This window comes from Magallana gigas, chromosome 3 (assembly GCF_963853765.1).
Source record: "Magallana gigas chromosome 3, xbMagGiga1.1, whole genome shotgun sequence".
NCBI classification, from domain to species: domain Eukaryota; kingdom Metazoa; phylum Mollusca; class Bivalvia; order Ostreida; family Ostreidae; genus Magallana; species Magallana gigas.
Window position 1 is genome coordinate 31,724,197 of NC_088855.1, and position 14,542 is coordinate 31,738,738.

Consider the following 14,542-nt stretch of genomic DNA (forward strand, 5'->3'; position numbering starts at 1 on the left):
AGAGAGAGAGAGAGAGAGAGAGAGAGAGAGAGAGAGAGAGAGAGAGAGAGAGAGATCACGACTTTGTGTAGTTATACCAATCTCATCTGAAAATTTTAAAATTCTTATAACTGATTTCAGTGACACTCATTTATAAGAAATAAGATTTAACAAATAAATATTTCTGTTTTTCATGTCTTTTTTTTAATTTTTCAAAATTCGAAAAGTATGCAAATGCACCAGTACACTGGTATATGTATATGTCCACTTTCTTTTATTAATAATTGCATATCACCAAAACACATGTATACTGTCTATAAACCATAAACATCATCGGCCATCCTCCGAGCACTGACTGTAGTATCGCAGTGCGTAGCTCACGCACTCTCCCCCTTCTTCCCTCAGTTCTTGCATTAACTTCCGGCGAAGACTGTCAATTGGCGGAAGTGGCGGAGGTGGGAAGTTTGTCAAATTCACTGAAATGTTTGAAAAATTAAAAGCGAGATAAGCAACATTATTGCTTAGGAATCAGTAAAATTACCACTAGAATTATCAAAAAGTTACTGATTATTTTCTCAACGTCAGTAAACGGGGGCATTTTTTGGGGGAAGGGGGGGGGGCAAGGCAAATGTCAGTCAATTAAGATGATGATGCCACATTACTGAGTTCAATGGCCTTAGATTTGAACGGACAGACAGACAGATAGAGACGGGTGGAAATAGGCGAGAAGTTGCGATTTTTGACGTGTACGGTTAGGAAAATACGAAAGAGGTACACATGCTTGTAAACCAAATTAAATATAAACCTATCCACCGACGATTTCTTTGCCGGGGGGGGGGGGGGATAGATCATTTCAATGGTTAGTCATCAAAAAGATTCTCAAAAAATTATAACAATGTGTTATAACAGTTGAATGCAGGTATAAAAATTAAATGTTTAAAAATTGTCAAAATGCATGGGTTAAAAATTCTAATAAAAGTAAAATGACGAATTGATGAAAATACGCTAAAGGGTAGCAATGTATGCCTCATTGCATAAGATCTGACATAGATTCGAATTGGCTTGGATACTAATATCCTTCACCGTTTGGCTACATTGGACAGCCACTAATAACAATTTCATAGAGATTTCAGATTTGGTCCAACGTTTGGTAGCTTGTCACGGTAAAATATTAATATCCGCTTTTTGAAGACGAAGGATCAAAATGTAAATTGAAGCGGGTGACACACACACTTAAATATCTCAGTATTAATGCACACAGGGAAATATTCGTCCTCGCCAAGGTTGTCAGTGGGCATATTGTTTTCAGTACTGAGTTAATATTCCCAGTTCTGGGCGAATTCAAGACGGGGTGAAAACTTTGGCAATTGTAGAAGGGGTAGGTGTAAAAGTAGTCAGGGAAATATTTCCCAGACATATGTCCCGCGATTTCCTAATTTCCTTTTTCGCGTCTAACTTATTTCCCAATTATTATTTTCAAAAACCATTAATCAGATATCAAAAAGCATCTTAATTTTAATCGATTGTATACTTTCTGCTTCATAATAAACATTAATAAGTTAAAAAACCGCCAATTTTCCTTCGTCAAAAGTGTAACTGTAGTCCTACTTTTACACCGACCCTGTAGAAGAAAACAATAACACGGGGCGAAAATAACCCTGTATACAGTGATTAAAACCCAAAATAAAGCTTTGACCGAGTTTTCAAATTGAACAGTTCGGAGATTTGATGAAGGAAAGTATAGGTAAAAATATCTCGGTCAGGCCAAATTTCACCAAATTTCGTTGTCGAATCATGCCAAGTAAATTATTTGTGGTATGCATGATGCGTTTGATACATATTAAATTATGCTTACCTGATTTTGTTGAAATTTGTTCGTCTTCAATCATAGGGGTTACTGAAAAGTTTTGGTCAGTTGATTATCAGCGCATGCAAGTACGTTCAGCCAATTTACACCAAGTGCTCTAGAATAGCTCTTTGTGTGAAAATTATTATATTCTTTCAGTATATACAGACTAAAAGTCAAGCAGTTTATTTACAGTTGATTTCAATATCTCGAACACTGATATCTCGAATAAAACATGGATATGTCGGAGTGATTTTGTAGGTCCCAATCACTTATTTTTAAGTAATTTACCCTCGATATCTCGAATATCTCTGAGTTTTAAAACAGTCCCATTTAGTTCGAGATATAACGAGGTTGGACTTATTAGTTCGAGATAACGAGGTTGGACTTTATATCTATATTATTGATTCTCGGAGTATTATAAGGTACAAAAATTTGTCCATTTCGTTGTTGATTTGCCCCTCGAAATCAAATCACGCTGAAGTTAATCGTTGTTAAAGATTTTTGTATGAACTGACATACTGTTGATTTTATTTTATCTGTGAAAATAAATGCCCTAAAATGTTATTGAATCTACAGTAGACAGTTGTATTTTAGTATTTTTCATTTGTAGGCATCGCAAATTTAGTTCAGAAATTTTAAAATAGAGAGTTTCATTATATTAAGAATAAAAAGCATTTTTATTGATAAACCATGGACATGCACTTATTAATTCACACCTGGATCTGGTCGCTCACAGGAACAGTCCTGGAGTTGACTCTCTAGTTTCTGCAATGGTAAAGTACATCAAAAGTACAGTACAGCCAACATTATTATTTCGGTTACAATTCAAACTTACGACTGCTACATGACCAGTCATGACCACCTCCGAAAATAATCAAGTATACTTACTTGTATTCGAGCTTCAAGGTCGAGGATGATTTCATCTAAAAGGAAAATAAATACGCAGTCTTATAAAAGCTTGAAAAAAATTCCCAATAATTTGATTTTTTTTTTTATTTAAGGTACATCAACCAAATCTTTTAAAAGTTATGATGCTCTAATGGCTAATAATAAACTATAATTGGAATACATATAACTTCAGCAAATCTGATGAAACAAAGAATTTGCCATTTTATCGGACAATTCTTTAAAGGAATGATAGTCATTTATCCCGTTGGAATTTATTTCTCTCATGTTCTTTACCCTACGAGAAACAAGTCAACCTAAAGATCTGACAAGTTGACATAAATATCTGACAAGTCGACACAGTCATCTGTCAAGTCAACAAAATCATCTTAAAAGTGGTGGCAGATCTATGCCACCATAAATTTGTAAACAGTTTAGCTAAGTACATACCAATGTCCTCAGTCGGTTCGCCCTTGTCTCCTTTCGGCCCCTGCGCCCCAAGGGAACCTTTTGGTCCCCTAATGCCTAGTGCACCGGGTTCTCCCTTTTGACCCCTTTGTCCTTGGGGACCCCGTGGAGGAGGTCCATAATCATCAGTATCCCCGGGTTCCCCTTTTGGACCGACTGGCCCCATATCCCCCTTTGGGCCTCGATCTCCCTTTTCTCCCTTCACGATAACTTCTCGCAAGATGGAGATACCGGGTACTCCTTGAAAACAAATGACAGACTGTACAAAATACACTGGAAACTTCCTCAATATTTACAAACCTAATAACTGGACGCTATTGACAAATATTTATACATGATTGTGCATGTGCAGCCGTGTAGCCCTGAATTCATTAACGTAACGCCAAACTCACAGTGATTCAAATAATCTTATGGTTAGTTTAAGGTTGTGGACAATTCGTACTGTCAATGTGATTTACGTAATTCATACATGTACCTGGTTTTCCCGTGTCGCCCTTTGGGCCTGGTTTTCCTCTGTAACCTAGACAAAATACATAATTATTCATAATTTGTTAAAGCACGTGTAGCACATAAGAATACACAGTCCTTATATGTTGCAGTTCTTTTATTCTTGATAGTTTATTATTTGGTAATATTTGGTAATACAAATGTATTTGGTAATATTGACAGTGGTCCTAAGTAAGGAATGCTGTATTAGGGCTTCCGGCCACTGTGACTGTGACGTCAGCATATGAGGAATCTATTAGACAAAATGGTCTTTCCCCGTCAACATCTACGATGAAAATGCCGCCAAAAGATGGCCTACTGCCTATACCGTAAATTGACCAATCAATGGACAGATTCACAAGTGTAAAAAATTAATAATATAAACTACTTACAACCGAATACTGATATTATAACAGTTATTCAATTAGGATATAAACATAAAAATACTTTTTCATTTCCAAATTTTAACTATTGTAGAAATTGTAAATGTGAATCTCGAACCCGATGTTAAATATACTTTGCCCTCATACACACGAGTTAGAACAATAGGCCAATAGGCGACATCGCTCGCCCAAGCAACACTATCCTAAACGGATCCAACTCTGACCAAAGCAGCTTACTCGCTTTACGATGTGAATTACATATATTATAATATATTATTAAGATTCTAGATCTGTTATCTCCATTTTTCCATACCCCCTCTCCCAGGTCAAGTTTGGGGAAAAAAATATCAGAAAATTCTTATAAAAGGTTAAACTAGCACAAATTGTTATAACCATTTTTATTTCATTTATTTTTTTTTTTTTTTTTTTTACAAAAGTTAGGGTGTAAGATACATTAAGGTAAATAGATTTATCCAATTGTTGTCATTCGAATACCCATTAAAGATAACGGTTTGACTAATTTTAAACTTGCAAATCTCAATACTACATTATGTACCTTCTAAACTAAGTTAACATTATATAGTGGCCTTAGGTTCTTCAGAAATTTTTTGACAAAATTTTAGATCTCTTGTTGTTTGTGACTATTGGTTTTGATTCTTAAGAAAAAGGTGTTTGACACACCACACTCTCTTTTCAGTATTTCCTATTTACATGTATCTTCTATCAGCAAATCAGTGAACATAACTTGGCACCTTAATTTAAACGAACTTTTATAGCACTAAACGCAAGTATAACTGTAGAAATAGAACATGTAAAATGTTTTAAACGGACAGACGGACGGACCGACCAATTGGCGATCAGAAAAGCTAGATTGAGTTTCAGCTCCTGTGATAATAATGAAAACATATACCTTACTGAAGAAATTACTATTATGTAAATTAATTGATGAAAGTATAATCAAAGCTACATCTTCTGAAATCGGTAGGCTCAATGATATACCAACAATACGTGAACAATATGCTACGTGTTTTATACTGACCAGGAGGAATTTCGCATCTATTTCTCCAAAACTGGTTGTTTTCTATATACCTTAGATCGCCGGCCCAGAAACAGTTTACTCTAAAATAAAATAGCGTAGATGTTAAAGTGTTATGTGATAAGGGTAACAATTCCACGGATGTCTTCACCAGGGTTCACAACTGTTTTGTTTTCAAGGTTGAAATATCAGTGCTTGTAATAAATATTGTAGTAAGGAAGTATATCAAATAAATACATCTTACCGGAAGTTACGCAAAGATTTGATAAGAAAAAAAAAACCAAATGTCTCTGGGTTTTACAAATATTATTGTATGTAAATATATGTATAACTTAGAAAGAAACCTAATTATCATCTAATAAAACTTAATGCACAATTTTGGTAAACAGAAATCAAAACCAATGTCTTTTTCTTTTTTTTCAGACATAGCAATTCTACATTATTGCTCACCTGATTTGCGACGACTGTCCATCAATATCTAATACACACATCACTAAAATTATAATCCAAGATAACAGTCCTAATTTACTTTTAATTGCCATCATCCAGTGGTCACCGATGGCTACCTATCACAGCTTTCTGTGTGTGCATATCGAGCATTAAGTGCACCTCCCCCGACTTAGTGCATCAGCGGAATTTCCTGTCCATTTGTGGGATTAGTTGTTGTAATTTTTTTTTCGTGAACACTGCTGAATTTCATGATTGATCATTACTCTTTCCAGAAATGAATTAGACATGTGAATTACACTGTCATCTGTCTAGCTAGAGAACGATCAGGCCAGTGGTTAATTAATTACATCCATCAGAGATTTAGGGATTCGTGTAAATTTAAAAAAAATTTAAAAAAACAAAACGTGACGTCATGAACAGGTTTTTTTTTTCCATCGGCGCTTATCTCTCTTGGACAGAACGACATCATCTTTGGACTACTGTATTATAACTATAACACGTACTCCTGATATCAAAAAATGATATTTTATAGGAATACAGTGTAAATGAGATGGCTACGAAAGGCAAATTGCACGTTGGTCCAATGCTATTGTTTGTGCATAAAAATAGTTTAGATTTTATAAATGATTGTCTTTCTTCTTTTCTGTTGCTTGTTAATTGAAATGTTAAACAAGTAATAAACATTTAGAGCGTGCGCTTTTGCATATAAATTCTTATTGAATTGTTACAGATACACTTGAACTTTTGATAATGAAACTAAGTCATATTCATTAGAATTTTAAAGCATTTTTTTTTATTTGTGCACACATCAATGTAGGAAAACACAATTTAATTTGTAGATTATTTACAAAATGGATTTGGTATTATGCATGAACGAATGAAAGAAATCAACTTCAGTAACTGAACATTAATTGCTTTAACAGTCTTTGAAATTGTTTACATCTCATATCCATTCAACTAAAGTAAGAACAAAATCACGATTTCTTGCTGACATCATGAGGACGCTACATCATGAAAGTTCTCTTCTTCCTCAGCCTCGTCCTGACCTATGGTGTCGTCATCGGATACGTCAGACTCAGCCTTCTCTTTGATTGGCGGTTTTCCGTCTCCAAGGTCATGCTCTAAAGGTTTTCCATCTCCAAGGTCATGCTCTAATGGAGCCTCTTCCTCCTCTTCTTCGGCATCGTCAACAGGGCGTTGGGCCTGCTCTTCGGATTTTTCCATCGGGGTTTTTTCTGTTAGTTCTTCCTCGCGGTTCTCTGCTTCCATTTCTAGCGAGAGTCTGCTTCGTTCCAGTTCGTCCATTTGGCTAAGACCACGAGTTAAAAGCTTAGGACTACCAGACTTCTGGTACTCTGTTGAGTTGGAGGCTGAGGGAAACTCGGGAGGCAGATCATAAGCCACAGAATGGAGACTTATCGATAATCCCTTCTCCTTTGTTGTTGCTTCGCTTTCCTCCTTCGACATTCTGTATTCTCTGTAAGGGTTCAGTTCTTTGGCACTGTGTCGTATATTAGTTATATATACGACATCGTTAAAGCCAGAAAAGTCAATCTCCCATCTGCCATTGCCAGCGTCAAATTCCTCAATACGATCGAATCGATGACCCCAAAGGATTTCCGAAGGTAGATAGGAAGTTCTAGCTTGACAAAACTCCCCAGTTGTTTCCAAGGTTCCCTCAATACAAACCACAAGTTCATAAGCTTCAGAGGACAAATCGGATGGCCTTATATCCCAAAAGGGGCTCTCTTGTGTAATTCTATGACTTAAAATAAGGGGCCACATAAGCATTATGGTATCCCCCATTTTGTTGGCCTGGAAATGGACATCGTGTTGAAACAAAGGGTAGGCTACTCCTTCCCGGGTAACGTGTCTTTTGATGAGGATTCCGTGTACTTTGGCATCAATAAGATGGCTTTGTCGCATATCTCCTACGCGAATCTGTAAGCACGAGAATTACAAAAATAAATAAAAATGCATTTATACAACAATTTCTCAGTATTCAAAAACCAAATTGATTTCGTAAACAAAGTATAAATCTTATAATTACCTGCAGACAAAGATCGCCTTCCTCTTGCGCAACACATGCCACTTTACTGAACATTATGGTCTTCCTTCGACGCTTTGGCTGAGCAAATTTGACAAAAATGAAGCCCAGGAGGACATTTTCCAACAGAATACCGACTGTGATCTGTACAAAGAGAAGTGGAAGGGCGCCACCACAGTCTGTATTTGGATAGGCGAAACCGTATCCGATGGTCGTTTGGGATTCAATGGAAAACAGCATGGCGTCACCGAAACTGTGGACGCCTGCGACGCATGATTCCCACTTGGGATCGTTTAGGTGGTCGAGATCCCCATGATTATACATCATCCAATACCACATGAGGGCGAAAAAGAAGTACGACAAAAGATGGACATTGAAGAGCACTGCCAAAGCATACCGCCATTTTAGGTCAATGAGAGTTATGTAGAGGTCTTGGAAAAATTTGGCGCGGTACTCTTTTAGTCCCGTGTATTTCACTCTGTAGTGCCCGGATTTCTGTACAATTGCTCTCCGTTGTTCTTCTGGGTTATACTGACCAAGGTTAAATCTTTGTTTGACATAATTAACAAAGGGCAGTTTGCTAAGTTTTTCTTCCACTTTTTCTTCCGTAAACATGGCGATCGTTCGAAAGCTCGCGACCAATTGTTCGGTATGTGAGTTTCAGGTTTGCCTTTTTGGGGGATTTTTACGGTGGTCTAAAATTTTGACATCCCAAAATTAATGGTAGATTTTTCCTGTTGATTAGTTAAATTACCAATAAATCTCAGTCAAGAAAAAAAAAATATATAAACAATTGTAGTAGGTAACCTAAGGGGCATAACGCATCATTGCCTATAACGGTAGTGAGGCGGAAAATTCGTCAGGCGAAGCGTTTGCAAGTACATAAGTATCAATGTCTTGTTTCAACTGATGACAAGATAAAAGAAACCGATTAATGGGTAATCAATCAATAATCCTGAAATATCGATCTCTTAATTAATGGGTTTGTCCGCAACAAGAAATTGATCAACACAGTTTTTTTCAATTTACGCGTCAATTACAATGAAGGTGCTGAATCAATACTTTTCAACAAAGGCTGACCAATAACTAGTCAAAATTAAAACCTTGTTCCATATTTGCTTACATCAATAAAACAATTATGGAATTTGTCATACGATTGAAACAATTTTTTTAAACTAAAAAATAATTAAAGAATAAAACATTGTGAAGCTTTTTTTCCCACGTTGTATTTTACTAGTGCCCTTCTAGTGCCCTTAGCCCCCCCCCCCCCCCCCCCCAAAAAAAAATGTAAAGAATGTTTACATTTATATTCAGCATTATTTAAGAACCCATAATTTAATGTCCTGGAAAGGATTCCGTACGTGTATACATGTAAAACACAAGACATTATAAACATGTTATCAATGCATTGTAGAAGAAATCAGAAATCGGACTACTTACACCAACACATGGATCATACATGTAAATCAAATAGCAATCAGATTTACTTGGGTAATTTGTAAATGATTTAGTTGAAAAGTTTGTAACAAGATCACTTGGAAATGTGTTTCAATTTTGGGGGGAAACGTGCATAAAACATGAAACTATTCACACACAAAAAGACCATGTAGAATTAATTCATATCAATACGTAAAGTCTCCAGCTCCGTTGAAAAAAAAAATTTGCGCTCTCTCTCTCTCTCTCTCTCTCTCTCTCTCTCTCTCTCATTGGGTCCACATAATACACACATTACGTATAAATGTGCATTTCCTGAGCTATTTCCTTATCAAACAATCATTGCATATATAAATGGTCAATATGTGATTCACGTTCATAAGGCAAATGAATGCGGAAAATCGTAAAAAACCGGTTTTTATTTAATATAAAATGAATCTTAACCCCATTTAGCCTGGGCTAGAGAATTCCGCACTAAATAATGGCCATCGTTAGGCAAAATAAACATGACCATGCATTTGTGTGGAATATTAACTATAAATCTACAACTGGAGTAGTTTGTTAACCCAATTTTGTTGTCTTTAAAACAGCCATAGCGGACAGCACTGTCCAACACCACATCATAGCGTTCGAGTGACTACTAAAAAAGCTCGGTCACTCTCGACATGGCGCGAAATTCTACTTGACAATAAAGGCCGCTTTATGGCCGAAATGATGGATCTGTGATTATGACCATAAGTGTGGTATTCTTATTGATATTCTTTACTTCCCTTCATTATGCAACATGCATATGTTGTATTCATACACTCTTAAGAGATAAATGCATGCACCAAGTCTGGTCAAAAAAGGCATATAAAGTAGATATGGGTCATCATTCTTTTCTCCTTTTTTGAATTCCAAAGCATTTTTTTCTTTTAATTAAATCGTAAAGTAAATGCTCACAAACAGCGTACGGAATGGAAAAAAGTCGAAAACTTATCATTCTTTATTTATGTTTTAAAAGCTTCTTTGCATACTTTGAATGAAAGTATTGCTTTTATATCATTTGATGTTGCTCATAAATAGTAAACATTTTTGTAAATATTAACTAAATAAATTTACATTATATATCTGTGTAACTTGTGTTATTTTTTTCACTCATAACCAACATATTTTTCTCAAACATAACCAATAATTCTCCACGTCGGAGACTTGAAGAAGGTAAATAAAAAAATTCTTCACCATGAGCAAATAAAAAAGCGGGAGCTATAGCCACGAATAATTATGTTAATGCGATGTCTGTAGATTGTTTTGGTCAATATGACTACAAAAAACAATGTTGATTGTTGATCAGGTGCCCGGGGATCGATAATCAATCCACCTGTCCGGCGATAATATTCCAATAAAAGGGCACCGGTCGCCGCAAGGAATCGGCCTCGTTTTGAGGGGCCGGAGCGGGAGATCCGGAGCACGTGATTTACAGAATCTCCGACCAAAACTTGCAATAAAAAAGGCAACAGAGTCGTATTTTTACGACGGTCATAATTAATGGATATTTGACAGGTTGATATCGAATGCTTCCACTTCTTCTATCCGTCTTGTCGCGCTGTCGGGGACAAATCAAAAAGTTTTTTATGGTGAATCTAATTTGTAAAATCAAAGAGAAGGATTAAGATTGACTGGTCAGAGAACGTAGGTGATTCAGAAATGTTATATGCCGACCAAAGCTGTTACCGCAATCATTGCAATGGGAAACGAAACAACTATTTATTATCCCGCAATCATCGCAGATTATTTCATACCAAAGAATATAATACAAAGGAAAATAAACGTCTGCTTAGTCATTTTTACTTTTGCCGTTAGAAAATGTTGGTCAAAAAACTGGGGCCCGTTTCACAAAGCATACTTAGGACTAAGTAATATCTTAGGAAAGAACTTTTTCCTAAGTTCCTTATTTATCCGTTTCTCTATTCCAGTCTTATCTTATGAAATTCCTAAGTTATGTCTTAACTTTAAGACAGGTAAATCGATGTCTTATGAACAAACTTAACATGGCGACTATTTATTTTATAATGAAATGAATTACATGCACATGAAAGTTGAACAAAAATACAAGAAAAAACGAATTATTAGGACTTGTTCACTTCACTTCCTAAATGAAAACTTTAGAATTATCAAAATAAACATATATTTCCTCAATTAATTTCTTTTGTGTAGACTTTTAATTTTAACATTATTTTAAGATTATCTGGTCGCACGCGCAGATGGGTAGCGGGTATTGTTATACATTGTAGCTAGTGCACTGATGATAATGAAATTAGTCATGCCCGAGAATCACTGATATCTTTAGTAGTTTGATAAAAATAGGAATAAATAATAAATAAAACTCAATTACAAAATGACTGGATGATTTGTCCTATCCCTCCACCAAATAAGCTTTTCTTTTACGAAAGAAATATTAGGTGTTTTCTTTGCGTGGGGTGACGGGTTGTTTATTTTAGTTTTTAGTTGGGAGGGGTAGGAGTGGCCGGCAAGTGGTTTAGGTATGTCGATGTCATCCCTGGGAATGCTGTTTCATTAAGAAATTGTTGCCTTTTATCCTCGCTTCTTCTATCAGCCAAGATGCATTTATTTGCAATGTTTCCTTTTGTTAAAAAAAAAACCCTATTCTTATATCAACAATGACAAAAAAAACACGCTTTACATTAAACCTAGTTTAAAAGTTCCACATCTTTCCATTCTAAATCCTACTTGTCACTGCATGTGAATATTGTATACAGTAAAGTCATAATATTTGGATATCTCACCGGGTATTTGTAATTTAGAATTAAGTATATCTGTATATGTTAACACGGACTTTTAACAATGGACCAACTAGACAAACAAATGCACTCGGTCATTTATAAAGAATAACAGAAATTCTAGCAGTAATAAATGTTTTCAAATGATTCATGCCGTCAAGAATTATATGTACAGTACATGTAGCAAAAACAAGAAATATACTGCGATCTCTCAAATTCAAAAAGTTACGTTTTCAAAGAATATACGGTTTTATTACGTTATTTTTATCTACTCGTGTATGCACGTGAAGGTAAAATATTATACAAAATTTCAGGACATGCGCATACGCACTACACTATTTGCACTCTATTTACACGTTTTAACTTTTTTTCTAATTTGTTTCTAGGTGAATAAGGGAATGTGTTTTTGCGTTTACTTAGAAAGTTTACACCCATGCCATATTGAAAAGAATTTACATAAACGGTATAAGTTAGGAATAACGAAAAGATTTAAAAGTGGCTTACAATGTATCTTAAATTTAGTCAACTGCGTTACGCTAAGAAAGTTTTGTGAAACAGCTATGACAAATCTTAGGAACTTCCTAAGTTATAACTTAGGCATATCTTAAGTTCTGTCTCAGGAAACATCTTAGGAAGTCTTTGTGCAACCGGCCCCAGGTGATGACGAGACCTGATGGAGGGGGGGGGGGGGCATTTTCTATTTATTCTTACATTAACAAAAACATGAAGCCAGTCTCCTACTTTACTTACTTACGCCACCATTGTTAGAAATATACGTTTAACTACAATTGTTTTTGAGAACTCTCGTACACAAAATTTGTAAGAAAAAAAAAATAATAGAGGAAAAGAAACCGAACGAAAACAATAAGTTCTTTCGTTGCAAACGGAAGACCCTAATGATAGAGAATAGAGAAAGAATTCATTTTTCCGGTGTGTATTTTCAGTTTGCATGCGTTCTTCTTGCTAAGTTATAAATGGATCGTTTCAGTAACAATAATGTACTGTAACCCTCTATGGTTTTTTTTTTGGGGGGGGGGGGTGGGGTGGGGGTTAAATTTGAATTTTTCGGGTTAGGTACTTTTCCAAAAACAAAATGTAGTGAGTATTGTATTGTTGCAGCTAGGTCTTACTTACAAAGCCTGCTTCAAAGAATGATACTGCTTCTCTAAAATCAGATAAGAACATTTAGATATACCATTCTCATCTGTTACATGCAATAACCATGTTCTCTGACTATATTTAACATTGTTAAAGAATTTACAACAATGAGATAATACTTTTCGCAACACACGTCTGCATATACATGTATATTTAATCTCAGAATGGTAATTCTGTATGCTTACAATTAGGAGACAATTTATATCGTAAAATTAGCGATATGGATATTGTAAATCATTTATACTAATTACATTGATGATAATTATGTTGGTTAATTAATTAGAATCATTGAAACTCTTTTCCCTCTTTTCTAGACTATATATGCACGTTTCGTTGGCTGGTCAGTTTTACATTCATGTATGCACAACTTGTGTTCAAATATCTGTATGTCATTGAGTTTTTGCATAGAAAAAAAACATCCAATTTTTATTCATTTGACCGTCTACCATATTTGATTGCGATTGATAGGAGTAGTCGTGTGTGGTCTATTGAAAGTTGGTAGCTTTCGCTTTTGCGTAAATTCATGAAAACTGAAAGTCAAGTTCAAGCAAAATTTATTTTTTAATGAAATATTTTGAAAATAGACTAAGATATCAGTGGAATTGTTCATTATAATAATTATTTACATTTATAACAGTACAAAATCACAGGTCTTTTTCTACGAATGATATTTTTCCTTATATAAAACACATTATTAAAAATTGTCCACACATGTTTGTACATGTACATGTTCTTCTAGTACAGTACATACTATAGTAAGATACTAAGCACGTCAAAAGAAGCGAAGTTCATGAGTTGTTTTTTTTGGTTTTTTGTTTTTTTGTTTTTTATTTTATTCTCAATCTATTTGTGATGATTTATTAAGTTTAATGCGTTATTTAACATTTAAATATTTGTTGACCATTAATATCATGTATTATTGATTGGATTTTATTTTCCCCCACAAAACTTAAATGTAGATCCTGATCAAAGCCGATGAAGATCTACATTTTTTTGAAAGCTAATTACACGTACAATTATAGAAACACCCCGTCCTTCAATTAAAAAGAATATTATAAAAAAAAATGTTAGTATAAAGAAGTATTATAAACTCCTGTCATGTATAAGCTTTTGATACATCTAACTGTAATTATTTAAATTTCATTAGAAATGATTTTATTTTGCAATTTGTTTTGTATAGGTGCGTGGTTGTTTCACTCCTAACTTTAGATAAAACCCCTCCCCTCGTTGTACATACACGTAGACATATTATGTAGGTAATAAATAAAAGTCACACCAATAGCGTGTACACTTTTTCAACATCATATTCTAATGTCTACAGTTTTTAATGTGTCCATTACAAGATCATGGTGGCCTTCAGGTAGCGCTCGATCGTGGCCTGGGGACAGGAGATTAACAATGGCCGACCCATCACATTCCTGCAGACATGCTCAGGTCGTCCATCAAATTCGATCATAATTCATCTGTCAAGACAATCATCGATAGCCGATTAAGAACATTTGTCTTTCAAGGGGGACCAGAAAGACAACCCCATCTTCGATCTGATTGGTTAAGATGTATTAATTGTCCGTTTGCTCAGAATGCCAT

At 35.1% G+C, this 14,542-nt stretch overlaps 2 protein-coding genes across 2 annotated transcripts in view; both read right to left on the reverse strand.

Moving 5' to 3' along the window:
• Positions 1-5,739, reverse strand: part of LOC105319419 (collagen alpha-1(IX) chain) — a 10,825-nt gene extending 5,086 nt beyond the window's left edge. Inside the window, exons 1-8 of the mRNA XM_011416960.4 lie at positions 5,537-5,739; positions 5,090-5,169; positions 3,657-3,701; positions 3,164-3,421; positions 2,717-2,751; positions 2,545-2,593; positions 1,835-1,876; positions 313-455 (exon numbers count right to left, since the gene is read on the reverse strand). Coding sequence (XP_011415262.3) covers positions 313-455; positions 1,835-1,876; positions 2,545-2,593; positions 2,717-2,751; positions 3,164-3,421; positions 3,657-3,701; positions 5,090-5,169; positions 5,537-5,631 — 747 coding nt within the window. The 5' untranslated portion in view covers positions 5,632-5,739. The remainder of the gene's footprint in view (positions 1-312; positions 456-1,834; positions 1,877-2,544; positions 2,594-2,716; positions 2,752-3,163; positions 3,422-3,656; positions 3,702-5,089; positions 5,170-5,536) is intronic.
• Positions 5,740-6,175: 436 nt separating this feature from the next.
• Positions 6,176-8,263, reverse strand: LOC105319383 (G protein-activated inward rectifier potassium channel 2; the record flags this gene model as incomplete). The annotated part of the gene is given in 2 exon segments (XM_011416906.4): positions 6,176-7,477; positions 7,587-8,263. Coding segments are annotated over 2 exon segments (1,560 nt in total). The 5' UTR covers positions 8,199-8,263.
• Positions 8,264-14,542: the final 6,279 nt, after the last annotated feature.